General features: G+C 41.5%; 2 protein-coding genes and 1 long non-coding RNA gene across 7 annotated transcripts in view; 1 reads left to right on the plus strand and 2 right to left on the minus strand.

Annotated features, from left to right (window-relative positions):
- METTL9 (methyltransferase like 9) overlaps positions 1-1905 on the minus strand; it is a 48234-nt gene extending 46329 nt beyond the window's left edge. The window contains exon 1 of the mRNA XM_006061841.3: positions 1822-1905. Within this exon, the coding sequence (XP_006061903.1) occupies positions 1822-1866 (45 nt within the window). The 5' untranslated portion in view covers positions 1867-1905. The remainder of the gene's footprint in view (positions 1-1821) is intronic.
- Positions 26-27398, plus strand: LOC102397863. Of its 5 annotated transcripts, none has more exons than XR_003106430.3 (4): positions 26-164; positions 764-851; positions 10020-10222; positions 26502-27398. It is a non-coding gene; the product is annotated as an uncharacterized LOC102397863 (long non-coding RNA). The 5 variants fall into 5 exon arrangements; XR_327833.4 differs by having other exon boundaries at positions 10020-10144; XR_006548317.1 differs by lacking the exon at positions 26502-27398 and adding an exon at positions 15492-15545.
- The window catches only part of LOC102397547 (transmembrane protein 180), a 39508-nt gene continuing 34956 nt past the window's right edge, over positions 23185-27736 (minus strand). Inside the window, exon 6 of the mRNA XM_006061837.4 lies at positions 23185-23579. Coding sequence (XP_006061899.3) covers positions 23447-23579 — 133 coding nt within the window. The 3' untranslated portion in view covers positions 23185-23446. The remainder of the gene's footprint in view (positions 23580-27736) is intronic.

The following is a 27736-nucleotide window of genomic DNA, read 5'->3' on the forward strand; positions in this document are numbered from 1 at the left end:
GCCGGAAGGTGGGACAAAGGGAGCGCGCATCCGCCTGGCGCGCGTCCCCGCCTTCCGTCTGGTTGCGGCTCCTTACAATGGCCGAAATGATTTTAATATTAATACTTCTAGGCCAGGGGTGATCGTTCCGAAGGCGGTAACTGAAGCCTCCCCGTCCCTCCAAGGTAGTGTCCGCAGTTCTTCTGGTCTCTCGTCGCCTTAGTCTTTGCCTCTGGGCCCCTCATCCACCCCTGGGCGGGACTTTTCTCCAGGTTGTGCAGATTGACCCCGGGGTGACCCTCATCCCCTTCGTACATTCATACAGCGAAGTCCTTGCCAGAGACAGAGATTGCCAGTTTTAACATAATTGCCAAGCTACATGGCTTCCTATTCACATTTAGAGCCAACCAGCCAGACCTCCACCCCAAGGACCTACACCCTGCTTCGCAGGAGCTGCAAAGTAGACGTAAATCTAAGTGCAAAATGTTACCGCCAACCCCTCCCCACCTACCCGCCCAGTTCCTCAAGCCTGGCAGGTTGCTGGCTACCTGTTTCTAAGAGGCATCGGCGAAAACTCTGCCTCTGTTGGAAGCTTCTGCAGTTGGGGCACCTGCAAGTTACGTTCTGGTGTATTGATGACCCTGTCCAAGAATGAAAACCCCAAATTCGAGTCCCTGCGTGCTCGTTTCCTTGAATTAACAAACGGAAGTTGGATCCAGTACTCGTCAAGCCAACTAAGATTTGCAAGCAATATTTACCCAGATGTGTCTTTGATCATTTATAGCACAGGAAGACCTAGCAACGTTTCAAAACGGAAAGGTTACACTGTGTTCCTGTGTCTGAAGCTCTTCCTGCTGCCACCAAAGCTACAAGTAAGGAGTCAAACATTTCATGGGTCCTATCCCTTTAACACCTTGCTAGGTTTGTTTAGAAAACGCTTCTAATTTAACTGCACTAGACATCATGTAATACATTTTATTTTAATTCAAAACAAAAGAAACCTTTCTGTTAACTCCATTTGTGCACTTCAGAGATGGTTATTTAAAAGTGCCGTGGTGATCACTGGTGAGGAACAAAACCCTTCCTTATCCAAACATTTTTATTAGCTTCTAAGAACCTCAGCTTGGCACCTTTCACTAACAGGAACATCTTGTTGCCTAATGTAACACAGGCTATAACAAACAAACCAAAAAGGCAGAGAGGAGGAGGGTACTTTGTGTTCTCTTTCCAGCATACTCCCTAACTGCTTCCTGCCAAAATCCCAAAGAGCCTGCACCTTTAAATCTAGTTCAAACCTCTAGTGGTCCTGACCCAAATCATCAAAAAGGAACTATAGTAGCAAGCTCAGATAATTCAGTTTGCGATGTCATCTCTCTCCACTGCCTCTTAGGATCAGTGTCACAGGTAAAGCAACTCTGTGCCAAAAAAAGCCTTCATCTTTTTAGAGGGGGTGAGAGGGGTTGGGCAGGGGGCTGTAAAAGCAGCATGAACGTATAGAATGACATATTTCATTTCTGCAAACAAAGGAGACCACAAGATAAGCCCCTCAACTATAGAGTAAGCCTGATGAGCTGAGAAGCAGCAACTAGATGGCTGCTGTTGTCTGAAGGGTTTAGGGTCAGTTGACTGCCACGAAGCCCAGCATCTCAAAGAAGCAGATTTTCACTTCAGACCTGAGCAGGTGGCCTGGAAAAATAAATCAGTCTCACATTTAAATACTCTATAATAATCACAGAATATTCAACTACATGTCGTTTACACTTAGCAAGCACAGGACGAAACCAAAGCACAGCATGATCAAATGATTTGCCTAAAGGTAGCAGAACAAATTCAATACCAGACCTTTTCATAGAACCTGGTATCCCAGCTCACAGTCCTTCGATCCATCTAAGAAGCCTTGCTGTCGCTCCCTTCTCAGAGAGCCTCCTGAATTACAAGTGAGGAGGAAGGAAAACAGCAAGAGTAAATATATTAAGCAGAAGTTCAGATTGCCCTCAGGGACTGCCCCTTTCCTACATCGACTACAATGTCACTGGCTGTATATTAAAACCTCAATCATCCATCACGGAGAGGGGAAGAGGCATAGATAACACAAAAAGCCAGCTAAGAGCCAGTATTCTTTCTGGCCTTGAAATGCAGTGATATTCAAAGGACACATAAATGACACCTTCTGTGCTGGGCTTTGCTGTGCAGGGCTCAGGTGTCTGGCTTGGGTCACAGCTCTGTGCATAGGTCCCAAATCTTGACTGGATCACTTTCCTATCTAGAACTCTAGGCAGGGCACTCTTTGTTGTAATTGTTCTTATCGGCTGCAGTTTACGGCATTTTCATGTTCTCTTTTCAATTAGGAAGAGAACCTATATAGAGAGAGCTGGATCTGTAGAGAAACACAAAATGTGCCGCCGCTGTTGTTCATTGTCATCTTGTTGAAGAGATAATGATCTAAAAAGAGTATAATCACATGTTTTCATGGGCTTAGATTGTTTTTATGCTTCTTAATATTTTGCAGAGTATAAGAAAGGTGCAAGTTTTCCCCAGTGTATTCAGTAGATGTTCCTTGTGGTTATTAAGCAATGAGTACCTCTAAAAAAATGAAATTAGTAAATGTATTCAATAAATTTTTTTTATATTAGTAAATGTAACGGATTCTTATCTGAACTTTGTTGATATGATCTCAGGTATATGCAATGACATCACTATGGCCTCTGATAAAGTGTAAGCTAAGGCGAAAGTGCAAACAGAAAGAGAAAAACAAATACTATATATTAACAGGTACAGATTCTGAAAAAAATGGTACTGATGAACATATCTGCAGGGCAAGAATAGAGACACAGGCATTGAGAACAGACTTGTGGACACAGTGGGGAAAGGAGAGGATGGGACACATTGAGAGAGTAGCAGTGAAACCTACACATTACCGTGTGTAAAGCGGATAGCCAGTGGGGAGTTGCTGTGTAACACAGCAAGCTCCACCTGGGGCTCTGTGACCACCTAGAGGGGTGGGATGGGGTAGGGGTGGGAGGGAGGTTCAAGAGGGAGGGGACATATGTGTACCTATGACTGAATCACGTTGTTGTACTGCAGAAACCAACACAACTTTGTAAAGCAATTATCCTCCAATTAAAAGTAAAAAATATATAGAGAGAGTGTTTAGTATAGTGCCTCAGGACATAGTAAGTTCTCCAAAAAATGTTAATTTTCTCTTGCTTTCACTATAACTTGGATAATTCACCCTCTTCTGAACCTCCCTTTCCTCATCTGTAAACTGGGGCCATGATTTTGAGAGCTTCCCTGGTGGCTCAGTGGTAAAGAATCCACCTGCCAATGCACGCGGTGCAGGAAATGCAGGTTTGATCCCTGGCTTGGGAAGATCCCCTGGAAGAGGAAATGGGAACCCACTCCAGTATTCTTGCCTGAAAAATCCCATGGACAGAGGAGCCTGGCAGGCTGTGGTCCACAGGGTCGCAAAGAGTCAGACACGACTGAGCACGCACACACACACACACATGATTCTGAACCACTTAGTTCACAACACGTCTGTGAGAATCAGATGATCTGAATGCCTTGTAAACTGTAAAAACTCATCCAAGGTTATCATAATAATGATGCTTATTCCCAATGTGACTGGTCTCTGCAAAGCTACCCTCCATAAGACATTCCCTTAGAGCCCAGGATGTTAGCTCCTCCTCCTCCTGTGTCTATTCCCAGACCTCTTCCTGAGACTGAACTAAGAGAGTGAGGATGAAAGTGTCTGAAAGGAATATGAAACACAAAACTTCTTAACATTCAAGCCTAAGAATCACAAAATCAGGCAGCAAACTCAAGTTTATGTACTTATCAGGCATGCCTATCTTCTTAGTAGGAAAACCTTTGCCCCTCTTCCCAGCTGGCTCGTTTGCATCACCTCTGTGCCAGCCACAGCACTTCACCTACTTAGAACCTTCTGGACCCCACAGCCTCCCTCCCATGGCAGTCTCATACCTGTTTCAATTTATGTCAGTGATAAAGTTGGAAAGACAAAGGACTGCCACGTTCACATTGGCAAAGAAGATTTATTGAGTACATGCAAGACATGAGGCACTGGACTAAATGGAGAGGAAAGCAAAATAAACACAATGACATCCTCAGAGCTTACTATTTAAGAGGGAGGATTACTTTGTGGGTCCAAGTAATCACAAAATGAATAGTTCACTACAGTCTGCTGTGTGCTACAAAAGAAGTGTACATTGTTAGAAAAATGAAAGCTGTCCAGAGGAAGTGTGGCTTTACAGCCCTCGTTTTGACATCTCCTTGCTAAGCCTGAGAGCTTCCGAGTTGCCCAAGTTCCTCTGGACTACAGGTGTACCAGTAATTGTGGGATAAAAATGTGAGGTACCTCTAAGAGTCCTCTGGGCTGCAAACATCAGAGTAAGCCACCTATGTACTTAGGTTGTAAATGTATGTTACTGCTTCTAGGATCCCTAAAAGAAATTTGCCCGTGTAATAGTTTGATCCACTTAAAGGAAAAATATGTTATTTCTTTAAATGTATATTTCAACCCAGCAAGGTCTTTCCAGCAGCAGGTCTGAGTCGGAGCTCTGATAAAAGAGAAGACTTGTTTTCCTTCACTTTCTGGGGCATTTTCAAAGGTCCAGAACTCTTCCTTCATCTTGTTTTACGTGTATTTTCAAGACATCCGTATCCTTGGCCTCTTAATTGCAATCTTCTGCATGTGTGTGGGTTTGATCCTGTGAAAGGCTACTTCCTCTCCACCCAGCTCACCCTGTAACTTGATTCCACTGTGTTTTCATAGTCTGACTTTGAAAATATAAAGCCTTCTTATTTTGTGGCTCTAAAATATTCAAACATATGGTCTATATGGAATACATGAAAAAATTGCATGGTATGTTAAGAAAGCTTTTAAAACTTTACATATTTTATAGTAGACAAGGCATGTATGTACGTATGTACATAAACATGTGCTAAGTCACTTCAGTCATGTCTGACTTTGTGCGACCCTATGGACTGTAGCCCTGCCAGGCTCCTCTGTCCATGGGCTTCTCCAGGCAAGAATACTGAAGTGGTTTGCCCTGCCCTCCTCCAGGGGATCTTCCTGACCCAGGGATGGAACCCATGTCTCTTATGTCTCCTGCATTGGCAGGTGGGTTCTTTCCCACTAGCACCACCTGGGAAGCCTGTACATAAACCTAGGTATCTTAAATAGTTTGTATCAGATCAGATCAGTCGCTCAGTCGTGTCCGACTCTTTGCGACCCCATGAATCGCAGCACGCCAGGCCTCCCTGTCCATCACCAACTCCCGGAGTTCACTCAGACTCACGTCCATCGGGTCAGTGATGCCGTCCAGCCATCTCATCCTCTGTCGTCCCCTTCTCCTCCTGCCCCCAATCCCTCCCAGCATCAGAGTCTTTTTCCAATGAGTCAACTCTTCGCATGAGGTGGCCAAAGTACTGGAGTTTCAGCTTTAGCATCATTCCTCCCAAAGAAATCCCAGGGCTGATCTCCTTCAGAATGGACTGGTTGGATCTCCTTGCAGTCCAAGGGACTCTCAAGAGTCTTCTCCAACACCACAGTTCAAAAGCATCAGTTCTTCAGAGCTCAGCCTTCTTCACAGTCCAACTCTTACATCCATACATGACCACAGGAAAAACCATAGCCTTGACTAGGCGAACCTTTGTTGGCAAAGTAATGTCTCTGCTTTTGAATATGCTATCTAGGTTGGTCATAACTTTCCTTCCAAGGAGTAAGCGTCTTTTAATTTCATGGCTGCAGTCACCATCTGTAGTGATTTTGGAGCCCAGAAAAATAAAGTCTGACACTGTTTCCACTGTTTCCCCATCTATTTCCCATGAAGTGGTGGGACCAGATGCCATGATCTTTGTTTTCTGAATGTTGAGCTTTAAGCCAACTTTTTCACTCTCCACTTTCACTTTCATCAAGAGGCTTTTAACCACATCTCTGCTGACATGAGAGAAGACCACTATTTTATCTTGCACAACCACAACCACAAACTGGTCTAAAAAATGAGAACGAATATGTTTATGAAAGTTAATACTTGAGCAATCAATCAGCCTGAAAATCAAACAGAACCATCTCTCTTCTCTGTGAAAACTGTGATTGATTTGTTAGTAGCCACAACTAATGTGAGTTTGTCTTACGACTTAGCCTGGGATCTTCCTTAAACATATTGTGTGCACAAATCATTAAATCCAGGCAAAAGGCATTCAGTTATTAGATAACCAAAACCTTAGATTTTGAGAGCCCTGCAATTGTTCCATATACTTCCCTAAAATTGACAAAGTAGATACTGAAAGCAGCTCTTAAGCTCTTCTACAATTGTTGTTGTGTTAGATGCTCAGTTGTGTCCTACTCTTTGCGATCCCATGGAATTAGCCTACCAGACTCCTTTGTCCATGGGATTTCCCAGGCAAGGATAGGGGAGTGGGTTGCCATTCCCTTCTCCAGGGGATCTTCCCGATCCAGGGATTGAACCGGGTCCCCTGCATTGCACGCAGATTCTTTACCATCTGAGCCATCGGGGAAGAAACTTTATTTCCATGTTCATTAGCTTTCTATGCTCAAGTCTTTTTTTAAAAAAAAAAGTTTTAGATATGACAGCAGCCTTTCCTCCACCACAGAGACTTGTTCTGAGCCAACAGAACTCAAATCCCACCTTCCCCTCTTGCCCCCCACACCAGGCCCAAGAGGAGGCGGGGTATGGCAGGGGGCGCTGGGAGAAGCCAGTTTTGCTCAAGAAGCTCACTAAAGTGAAGTTTGGTATCTGTGAATATAGAACAGGCTGTTCTTCCTCCAGGAACGGTCTGTTTCATAACCAAAACTATAAATGATACTGGAGCCAAGTTTGTTACTTTTCAGACATCTTAACAATGTAAACAAATTGCCTTGGTTTTGTGAAATCTTTTTTTGCTTTCATTAGGAAACATTTATAGATTATTTTCACCACATCTACAATGCTCATCATGATTATTCAGTGGAGTAAGTCTTCAGGAAAATAAATCTAGGTTATTCCTGTAGGGTTTGATAGTATGATGGATTCATTTTTAGAATCTCCAACCCCCTGTTTGATTCATGGACTGGAATTTCTCCACTGTTGTCTATAAATAGCAGTCCATGTCTGTAAATACATGAGTGTATTTTCATCTTGACACTTGGTAACTCATGTCATATTTGAGGACATCTAACATTTGTTAGCTTTTTTAATTTGGAACTTGTGTGTCTGTTTGGACACAAGCATCAGGAATGTTATTTTTTGACATATGTTTAAGGATGTTTCAAGAAAAAACTGTCAGATTTTTTTTTTTTGACATGGTTGATGGTACATGGAGTCAATCAATTCAAAAATTCTGGAAACTGGAAAATAAAATTGCTGAGAATCACAAATTGGGTTATGTGCTCTAACCCAATGCACACAACAGGTTAGAGCAAAGTGATGCAAAGTCACGTTTAAAAAGGCAGGTCCCCAAGCCAAGACTTGACTGCACATTGACTGAAGGAGGGTAATAACATACTAAGAATTAACAGCTCGTTGTGGGTGGACGATGGAGAGGATTGGATCAGCCTTAGGAAGTGGAAGGGCAGGTTAATTTCGCAGTGGCTCTCCACCATAAGCCCAGGAGACCAAAGTCAGGTCTGCTTTGCTCCAAGCAGCAGGTGCCACTCTGTGTAGCTGGAGATGGGCGCATTCATTGTCTCAAGCACCATGACTTCATCCATTAACATCATCGTGAACTGCCATGTCCCTTGTCCCCACATGTTGTATTCCTTATAGAGCATGAAAATGTGCTGATGGGGAAACATACCCATCTATCCCATGGATAGTTTTGTGTCAGAGTATAAATTAATAAATAGGTTTGGGGCGCTTTTTTTCTGCATTGGTCTGTGAGTTTTATTCATGCTAACTTCCTGTTAGAGATGATTCCATTCTCAATGTACCGATGTATTAAGTTTCTGTAACAATAAAACCTCAGACAGTGATGAATTTACCTACATCATACTGCTTACCTGCCTCCTATGAAACCTGTATGCAGGTCAAGAAGCAACAGTTAGAACTGGACATGGAACAATGGACTGGTTCCTAATTGGGAAAGGAGTACATCAAGGCTGTATATTGTCACCCTGCTTATTTAACTTATCATGAGAAATGCCGGGCTGGATGAAGCACAAGGTGGAATCAAGATTGCCGGGAGAAATATCAATAACCTCAGATATGCAGATGACACCACTCGTATGGCAGAAAGCAAAGAGGACCTAAAGAGCCTCTTGATGAAGGTGAAAGAAAAGAATGAAAAAGCTGGCTTGAAACTTAACATTCAAAAAACGAAGATCTCGACATACAGTTCCATCACCTCATGGCATATAGATGGCGAAACAATGGAAGCAGTGACAGACTTTATTTTCTTGCACTCCAAAATCACTGCAGATTGTGACTGCAGCCATGAAATTAAAAGATACTTGTTCTTGGAAGAAAAGCAAAGACAAACCTAGACAACATATTAAAAATCAGAGATATTACTTTGCCTACAAAGGTCTGTATAGTCAAAGCTGTGGTTTTTCCAGTAGTCATGTATGGCTGTAAGAGCTAGACAATAAAAAAGGCTGAGGGCCAAAGAACTGATGCCTTTAAACTGTGATGCTGGAGAAGTCCCTTGAACTGCAAGGAGATCAAGTCAGTCAGTCCTAAAGGAAATCAACCCTGAATATTCATTGGAAGGACTGATGCTGAAGCTGAAGCTCCAATACTTTGGCCACCTGATGCAAAGAACTGACTCATTGGAAAAGACCTGATGCTGGGAAAGATTGAAAGCAGGAGGAGAAGGGGATGATAGGGGATGAGATGGTTGGATAGAATCACTGACTCAATGGACATGAATTTGTGCAAACTCCAGGAGATGGTGAAGTACAGGGAAGCCTGGTGTGCTGCAGTTCATGAGGTCACAGAGTCGGACACAGCTGAGTGACTGAACAACAGCATACTCCTTATGGGAATGATGATGACCAGTCAGCCTTCCCTCACCCAACAAGTATCAGCCCTCACTTGCCTGAAACACACAATGTATGGGAATGAGGCTTTCTCAGATGCCTGTGGTTCTTATTCAAAGCCTTTTCTGTCCCACCGCAGGCTCCCTCCCAGTCCCTTGTCCCCGTATCAGTTTGTTCAGCCCTCATCTTTACCATCAAAAACAGGATGAATATTTACTGCAGGAGGCAGGAAGTTAAAATTCTAGTTACAATCCTGATACTTTCTGTGTGATGTTGGAAAATCATATAACCTTAATCATTTTGTCTGTAAAATTGGAGATTAATAAAGACTACCCGTACGTAAGGTCACAGACTTGGATCAGAGACTCTTAAAGTCTCTGCCAGTTCTTTTGTGAATTATCAATTCTGTGGATTTTTCCCAAAGGCTAATATAAACATATCTGTACTTACATAGTATACAAGAGGAGTGGTATAATTTTCTGTGTTTACTTACATAGTATACAAGAGGAGTAGTATAATTTTCTGTGTTTCCCCCCACACTTTAAAAACAGATCTCATAAATTCAGAGTTGCAGAACACTCTATAAGATAAATGAGAAACAATTTCCTTCAAATAGTACATAACTGTGACAAAGTTTAGAAATGGAGATATTTTTTGTTTTGAGAGTGATGTGCTCGACTAATTCTCAGCTCCTTATGACCTGAAACCAAAGTCCTTGCACTTCTGACTCCTCCCACCCCGTATCCATCACACTCTCCTTTACCTCCACGTGCTGTTTCACTGTGTGAGGCTTGCCTAGTCGCCTAGAAAGTACCTGGAGGAAAAGCACTCTGGAACTGTGGTAGAACCACATGAAATTCTCCGTCTGAACCACAGCCTCGCTGTTCAAGAAACGGAGCCTCCTACAGCAGCAGCGCTGGAGTATCACACACGCGGCTAACAAGGACAGCAGGGGCCCGACACCAGGCTTTGTGCTAACACTTTTAATCCTCACTACAATTTAATAAGGTTGATACTACTGTTATCTTTTTTTTTCTTACAGAAAAGCATCTAAGGCACAGGAAGCTTCCATTGCACAGCAGATGAGCAACTGAAGCATGGCTTGAAAGCAGGCAGTCTGATCGCAGAACCCACTTTCTTCACACAAAGCTCTACTGCCTCCTAGCGGTAATTAAACATCCTTAGACCACGAGCTTCAGACTCGCTGGTGATGCTGATTAAATGCAGTTTCTTGGGCCATTCCAGGTGTGTTGATTCAGAATCCTGCTGTAAATAGAGAGTTTTCAACATGCTTCACCAGGGAGAAGTCAGAGATGCGATCCTTAGCAGAAGCAATATGCACCTTAATTAAAAGTATTCGAAAGTCATGATATTATTTAATTTTTGACTGCATTGGGTCTTCATTGCTGCACGTTGGCTTTGTTTGTTTGTGGCAAGCAGGGACCACTCTCTAGTCGTGGTGTGTTGGCTCAGTAGTTAGGGCACACAGGCTTAGTTGCTCCACAACATGTGAGATCTTCCCGAACCAGGGATCAGACCCATGTACCCTGCATTGACAGGCAGATTCTTAACCACTAGGCCACCAGGGAAGTTCATGAAATTATCCTTTAATGAAGCAGTTATTTTTTTAAGTGTGCAGACAACCCAAAAGAGGAAAATAGCATTTCTAAATAGCACGTTAAATGGTATTTGTGTAATTGCTTTAGGAAAATCTTCCCAAAATAAAATGAAAACAAATGTTATGGTCTGTAAATTTTTTCCAGTCACCCTATGTAGTGTACAATTTATGAGTCTTGACAAATGTATACAACTCTGTGTGTGTGTTAGTCTCTCAGTTGTGTCTGACTCTGCGATCCCATGGACTGTAGCCCACCAGGCTCCTCTGTCCATGGAATTCTTCAGGCAAGAATACTGGAGTGGTAGCTCTCCCCTTCTCCAGGGGATATTCCCAACCCAGGGATCAAACCTGGGTCACCTGCACTGCAGGCAGATTCTTTACCGTCTGAGCCACCAGGGAAGCCCACCTGCTGTTGTTCTTTAGTTACTAAGTCGTGTCCAGCTCTTTGCAACCCTGTGGACTGTAGCCCGCCAGGTTCCTCCGTCCACGGGATGTCCCAGGCAAGAACACTGGAGTGGGTAGCTATTTCCTTCTCCAGAGGATCTTCCCAACCCAGAAATCGAACCTGAGTCTCCTGCTTCACAGGTGGATTATTTACCTCTGAGCCCCCCAGAAGTGTCACTTAGAATATAACACATCCTTTTTCACCAGGAAATGCTAGTTCTGGGTGTGGGGATCCGGGAGGGTCTGCAGGCCACCAATTCTGGTCAGAGGTTTGGTTAGGTAGCCAAGGTAGAAGGGAAACAGACAGCTCATCTCACATATTCCAAGCTCTTGAATACAGTGACCTCAACTGTACTAACGGAAGCAATTTCAACATTCGGCTAGGCTAAGGCTCGTTAGAAATCAATGATTTGAAAAAGCAAAACATAAAAACTAATGAATTCAATCTACAATTTTTTTTTTTTTACAATTGCCCTTGTGTACCTTTTCATTGTATTAACTGACACTTCATTGCATTACACTGGGATTCATTGGAAATCCCAGCTAAATTTCGTGTTGATGCTTATTTTTCCAAATTCTCAACTTTTCCAGCATTTGTATAAAAAGCAAGAGAATTCCAGAAAAACATCTATTTCTGCTTCATGGACTACACTAAAGCCTTTGACTGTGTGGATCACAACAAACTGGAAAATTCTTAAAGAGATGGGAATACCAGACCTCCTGACAAACCTGTATTCAGGTCAAGAAGCAACACTTAGAACCAGACATGGAACAACAGAGTGGATCCAAATTGGGAAAGGAGTATGTCAAGGCTGTATATTGTCACCCTGCTTATTTAACTTACATGCAGAGTACATCATGAGAAACGCAGGGCTGGATGAAGCACAAGGTGGAATCAAGATTGCCGGGAGAAATATCAATAACCTCAGATGGGCAGATGACACCACGCTTATGGCAGAAAGTGAAGAGGAACTAAAGAGCCTCTTGATGAAGGTGAAAGAGGAGAATGAAAAAGCTGGCTTAAAACTCAGCGTTCAAAAAACTAAGATCATGGCATCCAGCCCGTTCACTTCATGGCAAATAAATGGGGAAACAATGGAAACAGTGACAGACTTTATTTTCTTGGGCTCCAAAATCACTGCAGATGGTGACTGCAGCCATGAAATTAAAAGATGCTTGCTCCATGGAAGAAAAGCAATGACCAACCTAGACAGCATATTCAAAAACAGAGACATTACTTTGCCTACAAGGGTTGTAATAGTAAGTTATGGTTTTTCCAGTAGTCATGTATGGATGTGAGAGTTGGACCATAAAGAAGGCTGAGAGGGGTTGGGGGGGGAAAAAAAAGGCTGAGCACTGAAGAATTGATGCTTTTGAACTGTAGTTGGAGAAGACCCTTGAGAGTCCCTTGGACTGCAAGCAGATCAAATCAGCCAATCTTAAAGGAAATCAATCCTGAATGTTCATTGGAAGCGCTGAAGCTGAAGCTGAAGTTCCAGTACTTTGGCCACCTGATGCGAAGAGCCGACTGATTGGAAAAGACCCTGATGCTGGGAAAGATTGAAGGCAGGAGGAAAAGAGACAACAGAGGATGACATGGTTGGATGGCATCACTGACTCAATGGACATGAGTTTGAGCAAAGTCCAGGAGATGGTGAAGGACAGGGAAGCCTGGTGTGCTGCAGTCCATGGGGTGGCCAAGAGTCTGACACAGCTGAGCAACAACCAGCATTTATAACCTTTAAACAAGTTTTCAGTTTGGTATCACTGATGTTCTGTAAATAATGAAGTTCAAGAAACATTTTATCTCAATTAAAAAGTATTCTGAACTCTGTTTGAAGTTGTCTCCAAATACCTCGGCAAGGACTCATTTCAGTGTATTCTCTGGGGCTTAATAAGAACTGAGCTTCTGCAAGCTTCACTTCAGTCACGCCACTGCTGGGCTTAGTAGGATGTGGCCTCTCTGACGCTGGATCAGTGTTGCTCTCTGCCTATAGCTTTCCCACAATATTTATCTGTATAGGATTTTTCCTCAGAGTGGACTCTCTTGTGTTTATTGAGATTTGAAGCTGAAGGCTTGCCCACATGCAGAACATTCGAAAGGTTTCTCTAGTGTGTGGATTTTGAGATGATGAATAAAACCTGACTTCTGACTGAAGGCTTTGCCACACTCTCAATTCTCCAGGCAAAAATACTAGAGTGGGTTGCCATGCCCTCCTCCAGGGGATCTTCACAACCCAGGGATCGAACCCAGGTCTCCTGCATTGCAGGAAGATTCTTTACCTACTGAGCCACTGGGGAAGCCCCTTCACAAGCGGAAAACATCTTTCTGAACATCAGGGAATTCACAACAAGGAGAAGCATTCGCTGATGTTCAGAAAGAATGTTCCCCTTGTGAATGGGCTTCCCCAGTGGCTCAGTGGGTAAAGAATCTTCCTGCAATGCAGGAGATCTGGGTTCGATCCCTGGGTTGTGAAGATCCCCTGGAGGAGGGCATGGCAACCCACTCCAGTACTCTTGCCTGGAGAATCCCATGGACAGAGGAGCCTGGTGGGTTATAGTCCATAGGGTCCCAAATATATCAGACATGACTGAGCGAATAACATCCACATATACCCTTGTGAAGGCCTTGCCACATTCAGGATGTCAGTAGGTCTTATCCCCCATGTGGATTCTTTTGTGATTTCTCAGGCCAGTTAATTGTGTGAAGGTCTCCCCACACTCATCACACATATGTTTTCTTGGTTTAGGAGGGTTTCCATGCTTCCCTCCTAACTTGTGTTTGTTAAGCCTGAGTGCTGACTGAGGGCTTCACTACACTCATCACATTTATAGGGCTTCTCCCCAGTGTGACTTCTCTGAGGAATGATCAGGGTTGAGTTCAATCGAAAGTTTTTTCCATACTCACCACATTCGTAAGGTTTTTCCCCTGAGTGAATTCTGTGATATATTACAGGTTCTGAGCTCTGACTAAAAGTTCACCCGCATACAGATCATCATTCAAAAAGTTTCTCTCCAGGGTGGATTCTCCGGAGTTGGTTAAGTCCTGCATACTGAGTGAAGGCTTTTGCACATACTTTACATTCATAGAGTTTTTCTTTACTGTGAATTCCCTGATGTTCAGTAAGATTTGAACACTGCCCCCACAATCAAAATGCAGAGTATTTCCATTGCCTAAAATCCCTGTGTCCCTTTGTAGCCAAGCTGTCTCCCCGCCTTCAGGCCCTGGCAACCACTCAGGTGTTTGCTGCCCTGATAGTTTTGCCTTCTCCAGAATGTCACGTAAATGGAATCGTACAGTAGATAATCTTTAAGTCTAACTTCTTTCACTTAGCATGATGCATTTGACATTCCTTTATGCTGTCGTTGGTATCAGCAGTATCGCTTTTTCACTGACGTGTAGCATTCCACTGAGTAGATGTCCCACACCTTGTGTACCAGTTGACCAACTGGAGGACACTTGTTTCTAGTTTGGAAGGGGGTAATTATAAAGCCATAAACAAATGTGTACATATTTGGAGTGAACATAGTTTTTCTTCCTTCTGGGCAAATAGCTTGCAGTGGGAATTCTGCAGTACATGTCAAGTGTATATTTAAATTTATAAGAAGCTGCCAAAACTGTTTTCCAGAGCAGCTGGACCATTTTAATTCTACCAGGAAGTATGAGCGTTCTGGGTGCTCCACCATCTTGTCAACATGCAGTATTATTAGCTTGTTTTTTAAAATTCTGTTCCTTGAAATGTGGATTTTCTTTTTTTTTTTTTTCCATGCCATGCAGCTTGCAGGATCCTATTCCCTGACCAGGGATCAAACCCAGGCCCACAGTAGTGAAAGTACAGAGTCCTAACCACTGGACTGCCAGGGAATTCTCATATTATTAGCTTTTGTTTTAACCATTCTAATAGTTACATAGTGATATCTCATTGTGGTTTTTAATTAGATTTTCCTAATGACCAATTGGAGAAGGCAATGGCACCTCACTCCAGTACTCTTGCCTGGAAAATCCCATGGATGGAGGAGCCTGGTAGGCTGTAGTCCATGGGGTCGCTAAGAGTCGGACACGACTGAGCGACTTCACTTTCACTTTTCATGCATTGGAGAAGGAAATGGCAACCCACTCCAGTGTTCTTGCCAGGAGAATCCCAGGGACAGGGGACCCTGGTGGGCTGCTGTCTATGGGGTCACACAGAGTCAGACATGACTGAAGTGACTTAGCAGCAGTAGCAGCAATGACCAATAATGTTAAACATCTTTTCTTGTACTTATTTTCCATCTGTGTATCTTCTTTGGTGGAATGTCTGTTCAAGTATTTGTCCATTTTAAAAATTAGGTTGTTTGTTATCTGTTCATTAGTTGTGAGAGTTTTTATTCTACCTGCAAGTCCTTTAAAAAAGATGAACTTTGAAAATGTTTTTCCCCAGTCTATGGCTCATTGTTTCTTTTTCTTAATAGTATCTTTCAATGGGGCCTCTCTGGTGGCTCAGTGATGAAGAATCTGCCCACCAATGCAGGAGATGTGGGTTCAGTCCCTGGATAGGGAAGATTCCCTGTGGAAGGGCATGGCAACACACTTCAGTATTCTTGCCTGGTAAGTTCCATGAACAGAGGAGCCTGGCAGGTTACAGTCTATAGGATCACAAAGAGTCAGACACAACTGAAGCGACTTAGCATAAATGCATGCATCTGGAGCTTTGTACCTTTTGACCACCTTCATCCAATCCCCACTTCCCCTTCCCCTCCACTATCTCCGATAACCACAAATCTGATCTCTTCTTCCATGAGGTTGTTTGTTGCTTTTAAATTATACTTGATATGCAACACTATGTCAGTTCCTGGTATACAGCATAGTGATTCTATATTTCTATACACTTCAAAATGATCACCATGATAAATCTAATTACCATCTGTCACCATGCAAAGATTTTACATAATTATTGACTTATGTTCCCCACACTGTACATTTCATATCCAACACTGATTTATTTTGTAATTGAAAGTTTATAAGTTTATATCTTTCAGTCTCCACCTATTTCTTTTCTCCTCCATCTCCCCCCTCTGGCAACACCCATAGATTGTTTTGACTGTTCAGGGTCTTGTGTGTATGATAGGGATTGCAATGAATCTTGATAACTTTGGTTTGGTCATTTTAACAATATTAATTCTTCTAAGCTATGAACGTGGTATATCTTTCAACTGTTGTGTGCATTTTCCTCTTTTTCTGCATGCTCTTAAGTTGAGTAATTCTTATTATTGTATCTCCACTACTGGTTTTTATTTGTGCCTCACTTTAAAAATATGTATTTAATAATTGCCCTAGAGTTTAGAATTAAAATCTTTAATTAGACTCTACCTTAAAATATTGTATCTCTTCCCACCTAGCATAAGAATCTTATGACACCCCATTCCTCCCATATTCTAGGGTATTTTTGTCCTACATTTTATTTTTGCATATTCTGTAACTCTATAATACATTATATACAGTACTGCTCTTTTACTTCAGATGGTCAATCATCTTTTATTGAAAATTTTATTGAAGTAATTGTAGATTCACATGCTGCGGTAAGAAATGATACAGAGAGATTCGTGTCCCTTAACCCTGTTTACCCTAATGGTAACATCTTTCAAGCTGTAGTATAATATCACATATCACAATCTGATATTTTTTACTATCGACACTGATAGTAATACAATCTACTGATCTTATTCTGATTTCCAGTCTTACCTGTATGTCTGTGTGTGTGTTTAGTTCCATACAATTTTGCCACATGTAGCTTTATGTATTCGCCACCACAGTCAAGATTCAGAGCAGTTTCATCACCACAAAGATTGCTCACGTTATCCTTTCGTAACCACACCGATTTCTCTACCTCCTCACCCTGTCCCAAACCCCCAAAGACTATAAATCTGTTCTCCATTTCTAAGATTCTGTTATTTTAAAAACTGTTACATAAACTAGTCATACAGTATGCAACATTTTGTGACTGGCTTTTTTCACTCAGTTTAATTCCCTGGAGAGTCATCCAAGTTGTACCATTTTTACTGTAGAATAGTATTGGATGGGTTATGTGTATCACAGTGTATTTAACTATTTTCCTGTTGGAGGACATCAGAGCTGTTCAGTTTTGAGCTATTGTGAATAAAGCTGCTATGAATAGTCATTCACAGGTTATTGTCTAAACATAAGGTTTTTGTTTCTCTGGGATAAATGTGCAAGAGTGCAATTGCTGGTTTGCGTGATAATTGCATGTTTAGTTTTAATAAGAAACCGCAAAACTGTATTCCAGACTGGCATTACCACTTTACAGTGGTATGTAAATGTATGAGGGATCCTCACTTACCTTTTAAAGTGATTGAAAATAAGAAAAAAAATGTCTTTTATACTTATCTTCATTTTAATCACTTTCAGAGATTTTCATTTCTTAGTTAAGATCCAGGATTCTACCTGGTAACTTTCTTGAGCATTTCATATAATGCAGGTCTGTTGGTACTGAATTCTCTCAGCTTTTGTTTGTCTGAAAAGTCTTTATTTCACCTTAACTTTTAAAGACATTTACACTGTGTATAAAATTCTGGGTTAACAGATTTTTTTCTTTCAAAATTTTCAAGATGTCATTCCATTGTCTTAAGCCTTAAATAGTTTCTGACTTACAGTGTGCTGTTATTAATTCTGATTTTTGTTCCTCTGTATGTAACATGTCTTATTTCTCTAGCTGCCTTCAATAATTCATCCTTATCTATCTTTGGTTTTTATCAGTTTGAATATGATGTGTCCCTCATATTGATGTGTCCATCATATGATATGGTTTTGCCTTATAAGTTTGTTTGTATACTTATCCTGGTATTTTATTTATCCTGGTTCTCTGAGCTACTTGGATCTTGAGTTTCTTGGTTTGCTGTCTTTTATTATGTAAAAACAACAAACAAACAAAGAACAAACTCTTGATTATTGTTTCTTTAAATATTTCTTGTGACCTGGTCTCTTTTTCTTCTTCTTTTCTTTGGCATTTCATTCAAATGTATGTTTGACTGCTTCATATTGTCCCAAATATCTGGGGTATTCTATTTTCTCTGTCTCCTTTTTCTGTGTGTGTGTTTCAGCTTGAATATAGGTATATCTTGGCGATCTTGTGATTTAGTTCCAGATCACCATAATAATGTGAATATCACATGAATTTTTTGGTTCCCCAGTGAATCTAGAAGTTGTGTCTACACTATGTGAAAGTGAAAGTGTTAATCACTCAGTCATGTCTGACTCTTGGTGACCCAGTGGCCTGAAGCCTTCCAGGCTCCTCTGTCCATGGAATTCTCTAAACAAGAATACTGGAGTGGTTGCCATTTCTTTCTTCAGGGCATCTTCCCAACCCAGGGATTGAACCGAGGTCTCCTGCATTGCAGGCAGATTCTTTACTGTCGAACTACCAGGGAAGCGTACTATACTGTAGTCAATGTGCAATAACATTATGTCAGAAACTCAATGTACACCCTGCTGCTGCTGCTGCTGCTGCTGCTAAGTCGCTTCAGTCGTGTCTGACTCTGCGCGACCCCATAGACAGCAGCCCACCAGGCTCCCCCGTCCCTGGGATTCTCCAGGCAAGAACACTGGAGTGGGTTGCCATTTCCTTCTCCAATGCATGAAAGAGAAAAAATAAAGTGAAGTCGCTCAGTCGTGTCCGACTCTTAGCGACCCCATGGACTGCAGCCCACCAGGCCCCTCCGTCCATGGGATTTTCCAGGCAAGAGTACTGGAGTGGGGTGCCATTGCCTTCTCCAAATGTACACACTACTATATATAAAATAGATAGCTAATAAGAACCCACTGTATTACAGAGAGAACTCTACTCAATACTCTGTAATGACCTATATGGGAAAAGAATCTAAACAAGAGTGGATATATATAACTGATTCACTTCACTGTACACCTGAAACTAACTCAACATTGTAAATCAACTATATGCATGCATGCTAAGTCACTTCGGTCGTGTCCGACTGTTTGCGGCCTTATCTACTATAGCCCCCCAGGATCCTCTGTCCATGGGATTCTCCAGACAAGAATACTGGACTGGGTTGCCATGCCCTCCTCTGTAAGTCAACTATACTCCAATACAAATTTTTAAAAAACCCTGTGTACATAATTTTAAAACACTTTGTTGCTTAAAAAATGCTGACCATTATCTGAGGCTTCAGAGAATTGTAATCTTTTTGCATAGTAACATCAGAGATCACAGATCACAGATCACTATAACAAATATAATAATGAAAATTTTAGAAATATTGTAAGAATTACCAAGAAGTGAGAAAATGCTTCTGGGAAAATGATGCTGATAGACTTGCTTGTCTCAGGGTTGCCACAAAACTTCAATTTATAAAAAGAGCAGTGTCTGTGGAGTGCAGTAAAGTGAAGCACAGTAGACTGAGGTATGCCTCTAATTTCCATTGATGTATCTTCAAGTTCACTGATTCTCTCCTCACAGGATATGCAGCACATTACAGTTTACACAAATACAAATTTCTTCACAATCTTTAGCTTCCCTTTTAAGATTAAGTGTGTGAATTTATGAGTAACAGACCTTGCTGGAAGATAATGCCATCAACATCACCATCTCTGGCCTTCCCCGTCTCCAGGCCCTGATAGAACTTTGCTGATTTCAGGGAAAGCAAAAAGAAAACAAATTCAGGAACTGTACCATTTTGCACTCTCTTACTGCAAAGGCCTGGCTTGAATCAGAGAACTCAGAATATGAATCAGGTCTATTCCACCTACACCCCTTACACTTCTTATTGAACATGCCCACCCACAGACCAAGTAGCAGCAACACAGACAGTACTTTTGTGAAGTACACCCAGTGGTAAGCTAGCTGGTGAGAGCCATGGCTAACTTTTCAGGAATTCTCAAGCTAGATTTTTAAATGGCCATTATTTTAAAATTATATATAAACTTATGCATGGATGCATGCTTAGTCACTCAGACATGTCCAACTCTTTGCAACCCCATGGACTGTAGCCTCCCGGGCTCCTCTGTCCATGGAATTCTCCAGGCAAGAATAGTAGAATGGGTAGCCATATCCTTCTCCAGAGGATCTTGTCAACCCAGGGATCAAACTCTGGTCTCCTGCATTGCAGACAGATTCTTTACTGGCTGAGCCAACAGGGAAGTCCATATATACATATTGATGTTCAGTAGCTCAACTGTGTCCGTCTCTTTGTGACCCCATGGACTGTAGCATGCCAGGTTTCCCTGTCCTTCACTACCTCCCAGAGCTTGCTCAAACCCATGTTCATTGAGTAGATGATGCCATCCAACCATCTCATCTTCTGTTGCCCCCTTCTCCTCCTGCCCTCAATCTTTCCCAGCAGCAGGGTCTTTTCCAATGAGTCGGCTCTTGGCATCAGGTGGCCAAAGTACTGGAGTTTCAGCTTCAGCATCAGTCCTTCCAATGAATATTCAGGGTTGATTTCCTTTAGGATTGACTGATCTCCTTGCAGTCCAAGGGACTCTCAAGAGTCTTCTCCAGCACCACAATTAGAAAACATCAATTCTTCAGCACTCAGCCTTCTTTATGGTCCAACCTTCACATCCATACATGACTACTGGAAAAAACCGTAGCTTTGACGATATGGACCTTGGATGGCAAAGTAATGTCTCTGCTGTTTAATAAGATGTCTAGGTTTGTCATAGCTTTCCTTCCAAGGAGCAAGCATCTTTTAATTTCATGGCTGCAGTCACCATCTGCAGTGATTTTATATATATATGTATATAATCATATATATACATTATATTAAATGTATATACATATGTGTGTGTGTGTATATATATATACACATCATATTAAAAACAGAGGTGATAGCTCAAAACACTATTCATTTTTTATTTTTATTCTTTATTTTTTTCGCCATACCTTGCAGCATGTGAGATCTTAGTTCCCCAGCTAGGGACTGAACCCACACTCCCTGAGTGGAAGCATGGAGTCTTAACCACTGGACCACCAAGGAAGTCTCTCTGTAATGTTATTAATGTCTATTCTATATGTGATAGAATGTGTATATGTGATATGACATGTGTATATGGAATTATGATTTTTGTTTTGCTTTCTAATTTTACAATGGTATGCTACTTAGCACTTCTCAAATCTGTGTTCACTGATATTACATTTGTAGCTTGAAATTAGCCATGTTAGATGTATTAACACCATGAAAATTAGTGTAAACTTCTGCTTTGTTTTGTTGATTGTCTAATCCAGGGGTCAGCAAACTTTTTCGGTGAAGAGCCAAAGAGTATTTTAAGCTTTGCAACCACATGCAGTTTCTGTTGCATAGTTTTAATTATAAGCCTTTAAAATGTAAAAATTATGCTTAGATCTCATGCATGCATGCGTGCTCAGTCATGTCCAACTCTTTGCAACCCCATGGGCTATAACCTGCCAGGCTCCTCTGCTGATGGAATTTTTCCAGGCAAGAATACTGGAGTAGGATACCATTTTCCTACTCCAGGGGATCTTCCTGATCCAGAGATCAAACCCACATCTCTTTTGTCTCCTGCATTAGCAGGAAGATTCTTTACCACTGCAGCACTGGGGAAGCCTGTTACTGTACAAAAATGGGCCAAAGGTTGGATTTGACCCAGTAGTGATCGTTTGCCGACCCCTGACTAGATTTAAGGAAGCAATAAAATGTTAATAGTGCAGATTAACCCAAAAGAATGCAGATTAAACTCAAAACTGTCATGTCTGTAGCTGGTACACTGTGAAAAATATAAGAAATTCAGAACTATTCTTTCCAGTACTCAAAACCTATCAATTAATCAAAGAGATTGCTCCCATTATGGCTGACTGAGTGCAGTTCTGAAGTGTGTCTTCATTGTTTATCTACTCATTAACATAAACAAAATATAAAACAATATTTAGGTTGGAACTGCACTCCTTGATTAATGACATGGGTGACTTTTTTTGGAATTGAATGATAATCAAGCATTTATCCATAGTTTTGATTTCATGATTTTTGTTTCCAATTATAGAAACTTCTAATGGAATATGGAATTTGAAAGAAATAGCAAGTTATGGGACTTCCCTAACAGTGCAGTGGTTAAGCCTCAGTTCTTCCACTGCAAGGAATACAGGTTCAGTCCCTGGTGAGGGAACCGAGATCCTGCATGACTCACCCTGTGGCCAAAAAATTAGGAAAAAGAAATAGCAAGTCATGCTGAAATTATAGGTATATGGAATTTCCAAAAAAGAAGCCATGTTTTATTATGATTAGTAAGTCATACACTGTACAGATTTTTATCAGTAAAATTTATAATAAAATGACATATGTATATATGCTTCCTTTTTTCCCATAGAGCCAATCGTTAGGCATTTCTGTCACATCAGTGTGTCCCAGTGTCTCATGCTGGGCCACTTATCTCCTGGATGAGAGAATCTAGACAGGCACACAGAGTTCGAGTCAGTTAGATGAAGGTGGGTGACTGAACTGAAATTTCTGGTTCTCAGCCAGTTGAGAGAGAGAAGAGAAGACAGAGAGACAATGAGAGAGAAAAGACTGAAGGTGACAGAAACAATCAAAGGCACCCTGACTCTCCCCTCTAGTCCTGTTTTATTTCCTGTCCCAGATGCCCATGAATTTATCTACTGCATCCTTACCGGAAACCTCTCTTTAAGACAGCTGAATTCCTGCCTCTTCACAACCAAAAGCTCTGCAACCAAGACAGTGAACCACAGAAATCTGGACTATATGAGTCCTCTAATCCTGGTCCCTGAGTTTCCCAAATCTGATGACTATTAATCACAGGGAATCTACAGACAATGGTGATAAAGTATTACTTAATGAAAAGGGGGGGCATGTATCACTAATAAAATCAGTCAAATAAGCAATATGGGGCTTTAAAAAAAAAATAAAAGAAAGTGGCACACATAGTCAGGTAAGTTCTGGGAAATCCAAAGCAACTCCTATAGCAATTCAGGGGTAAGGAGTGAAAGGTTGTGTTCAGGCAGTGAGACCACTTGGAACCAGCCAACTTAATTTATATTTAACGTTCTTTTAAAAAATATTTATTTACCTATTTGGCTATGCTGGGTCTTAGTTGTGGCATGCAAAATTTTTTAGTTGTGGCATGTGGAATCTTAAGTTGCAGGACATAGAATCTACTTCCCTGACCAGGGATCGAACCCAGGCCCCCTGCATTGGGAGCACAGAGTCTTAGCCAATGGACCACCAGGGAAGTCCCCATATTTAACATTCTTATTATGGAGTCAAAAACATCTACATTTGATAGACTTTTTGTTTGTTTGTTTTATTTTTTTTTCTAAACAAATCAGAGGTTATAAAGAACAGTTTTGCCCTCTGGCACAATGTAACTCTATGAAAACAAGCAACTGAAGTTCATTTGACTCTTGTAATGGCTGGTGTCACCCTTAGAAGGCCCCTGTGTAGTCTGTCTTCTTCCTGATGGAGAATGGGCTCCAAACCAGGATCTGAATTGCTGCAATGCCCAGTGGGACCAGGCAAATCAAATTAAACATGGCCTCATGAAGATCTAAGATTGTACTGAGAGGGAAAAAAATATTGAAACATAGTTAGTTTCTCCAGTGGCTTCTTTTCTTTTTAACTCAAAGCTATACAACAAGAAGTTTCAGAGAAGTTTTGATATCTATTGAGTCCATTTAAAAAGTAAATGTAATTTTATCAAATAATTTTGATTCTTTCAAATAACTGAATAAGTAAATAATCCCTACCTTCCAGTTGGTTATACCAGGGGAGGCTGATACGTACTCCTTTGATCGCAATGCCTGGGGAGAAGTGCTGTGGCCACAGTGAAGGACCCCACACTGGGTGCAGGAGGACAGAGGTGGAGGTGGTACAATGCATACATGTATCTACATACTCATAACACTTGAGTCTTGAAATCACCATCCAGAGAGTTTCAAAGAGGCAGGAGCTGGGCATTCATTTTTATTACTAAACTGACTTCCATTCTACACAATTTGAGATTATGAGAGGAAACCAGGCTTAATAATAATATTAAGAAATGACACAACTTTTTCTGCCAAGAACTTCATTAAGCCCAGGATACCTATGGTTCTCATCATTCATTAAGCCCAATATGCCTATTATATTTAGTAGATCATACTTTTTCATTTAAATCATACACAGCAAAAGAGGCCTCCTGGTTATTTGGGGGCTGATTATACGGTTTGCAGCTTCTCTTTGGTTACTTGGGTTATCTAAAACAGCACCTCATTAATTCAGCCAATTGAGATAAGTGGAAAGGTCAAACTATATGGTACAAGAAAAGGAGGTGGTTTGTTATATTTCATACCAGAATCAGTTGATATTACCAGAACCTATTGATATTACCAGAACCTATGTATCATTCGCTCATTTAAAAAATAGGTATTGTGTGATTATTAATGTGCTAGGCACTGGGTTCAGGACTGGTTATCCAATGGTGACAAAACTGAGTTTCTACTTCATGGAGCCCACCTCCCAGTTCTGTAGATAGACCTTAATCAAGTCATCATAAATAAGAGTGACTTACCCATGATTACAAATGAAGAAAAAATGCCGAGATGGAAAAAAGCAGAGTATTAGATAGGAGCTCATAGAGCGTTTTCAGGTAGAGTCTGGAGAAGGTTCTCCCAGGGAAGTGGGATTTGAGCTGAGTCCTGAAGGATAAGTAGATATTAACTAGAAGACCTCTGAGTAGAATCATGGGAAAATATCCAAGCATTGCTACCTCCACCTCTAAAGGCCACAGGCAGGAAAGTCTTGGGTGCTCTGGACTGGATTGTGTTTGCTTCCAATTACTGCTTCACAAAACCACTCTTCACCTTGAGTCCTACTCAATCCAAGAATTGATGACTATGACTTTCCTATTCTTTGCTCCTCTGCTGTTACTTCCTGGGCTCTGAGACAATCACAAAGACGTGGGCCATCAACTGGACTTCCCAACACATGCTGACTGTAGCCTCTAGAAGTAACAGAGGAGCCCATAATGCTGTCAGGATGCAGTTACATTTCTGCTCCACCCAGACTATCAATGGAAAGCTTCATTTCTAGGTGCACATGGTGTTTTGTCTTCCTAGCATTTCTTCCTTTAAGAAAAATCTTCTGCCCTCTTCCACAGTAAGCCTGTTTCAGTCCTGAAGATTCATTGGACGTTGACTACCCTGCTCCCACCCCAATGTCAGGCATACACCGAGACCTGGTCAGAGTCGGGCTATAGCTACTGTCTCAGGAATGCACATGTGACTCATACAAAGCCTTTCAGGGTTCAGCTCGGAGCTTCTGCTGTGCTACTGGGACAAATGTTTCCTCTAGGATCTGAGTATGTAAGCCCATGTAAACCTGGGGTTACCTTGCCGCCACGTGGTAAAAGTTTGCACTCAACACAGAGGGAAAGTCACGGGCAGAGAAACAGATTCCTAACATCATTTGAGTACTACTTACACAAAGCCCAGCTCTGTCTGACTTTTCAGTTATATGAGCTGGTAAGTTCCTTTTTCATTTGAGCTTACTTCCACTGAGTTTCTGTCACTTGCAGCTAAACTGGCCTGAAAATTGTATCTTTACCATTGGCACGTATGTCCAAATTACCATAATTTGGCCTCCGACCACTATAGGGATGGGATTCAGTAATTTCTAATTGGTCATTACTAAGAAAGACACAGGAGGTTTGAAAGACTGATCACAGATTTCGAGAATGAGAAGACAAGGTCATGAAGATACTTTTGAACTTGATGTAGATATATAGAAACATGATGCTTCTCTCCCCACCTTTGACTACTCACTGACTGGAACCACAAGACAGACCAGATCGGGGGACTGGGTCAACAGTGGGTGCAAGATGCCAAAAAGTAAGGGAAAATCAGGTTCCATGTTGTTAGTATTGTTGTTGTTCAGTCACTAAGTCATGTCTGCCTCTTTTCAACTCCATGGACTATAGCCAGCCAGGCTCCTCTATCCGTAAGATTTCCCAAGCAAGAATATTGGAGTGGGTTGCCATTTGCTTCACCAGGGGAATCTTCCAGAACCAGGAATTGAACTTGCATCTTCTGCCTTGGCAGATTCTTTACTACTGAAGCCACCAGGGAAGACCAAGTTCCACTTTGTCAAAGCCTAAATCACACACTTCTTAAACACAGAGAAAAAGAAAGGAAGTGGCCTAATCAAGACCTTTAGTGAACAAAAAACCACAGAACCATGATCATGAACTGCTAGTCAAGGAATTATATCGTATGTGCTCAAAGCCCAGTGTTTCATGAAAAGACTGGTTTCTGCTTGGCTGAGGCACCTGTGTGTTTTTTATCTGAGTGCTTAACAATAGGAGCCCATTGTCCTTCTGCATTCTCTAGTTATAGCAGATTCCAGTTTCAGGAATATCAAGAAATTAGATTCCAGCTGATATGGGTTCTCTCTGGGAGATTTCTGATCTTAAAGACAGAATTGTCTTTTTCTCTTTTTTTCCAGGGTGAGAGGAGTAGAGAACGTCTGTGATAATCTGCAGGCGCAAAGCCTCCAGGGAGTCTGCTGACAGCATTACAGGGAGAGCCGTAGGCTGGAAGTTCAAGGCGAGGCAGCAGAATGAACATTCAAATGACTAAGGTAGTTTGATAAATACCATGGTGTAGTCTAACCCCCAGTGCTTTCAAGGCTGACACCATTATTACTGAAGCTGCAACCATTTTCATTTCCATATTACTTCACTGAATCACTTGATGCTCTTCAAAAATTTCCCTGATCTTCCTGCTCTTTTCTTAAGATTTCCTCTTTCTTTTAAGATGTTATTCTAATCTGGGAGAGATGCCCATGATTTAGAGAATTTCTTTTCCTCTTTCACATTGCATACCCTCTACTGGGATACGGATGAACTTATCAATAGCAAGGAGAGATAAGAAGGGCTTCTTAAGCCAATACAAAGAAATAGAGGGGAACAATAGAATGGGGGGAAAAAAGAGATCTCTTCAAGAAAATTGAAGATTCCAAGGGAATATTTCATGCAAGGATAGCACCATAAAGGATGGAAACAGTAAGGACCTAATAGACGAGGAAGATTAAGAATTAATAGATTAAGAAGAGGTGGCAAGAATACACAGAACTATACAAAAAAGGTTTTAATGACCCGGATAACCACAATGGTGTGGTCATTCATCTAGAGTCCAGATATCCTCGAATGTGAAGTCAAATGGGCCTGTAGGAAGCATTACCATGAACAAAGCCGGTGGACATTATGGAATTCTAGGTGAACTATTTCAAATCCTAACTGATGATGCTTTTAAACTGCTGCCCTCAATATGCCAGAAAATTTGGAAAACTCAGCAGTGGCCACAGGACTGGAAAAGATCAGTTTTCATTCCAACTCCAAGGAAGGGCAATTCCAAAGGATGTTCAAACTACCATACAACTGGGCTCATTTCACATGCTAGCAAGGTAATGCTCAAAATCCTTCAAGCTAGGCTTCAACAGTATGTGAGCCAAGAACTTCAGATGTTCAAGCTGGATTTAGAAAAGGCAGAGGAACCAGAGATCAAATTGCCAAGGGAAAGCAAAGGAATTCCAGAAAAATATCTACTCTTCCTTCATTTATTATGCTAAAGCCTTTGTGTGGATCACAACAAACTGGAAAATTCTTAAAGAGATGGGAATATCAAACCACCTTACCTGTCTCCTGAGAAACCTGTATGCAGGACAAGAAACAACAGTTA

The sequence above is a fragment of the Bubalus bubalis genome, chromosome 24 (genome assembly GCF_019923935.1).
Source record: "Bubalus bubalis isolate 160015118507 breed Murrah chromosome 24, NDDB_SH_1, whole genome shotgun sequence".
Classification (NCBI taxonomy): Eukaryota; Metazoa; Chordata; class Mammalia; order Artiodactyla; family Bovidae; genus Bubalus; species Bubalus bubalis.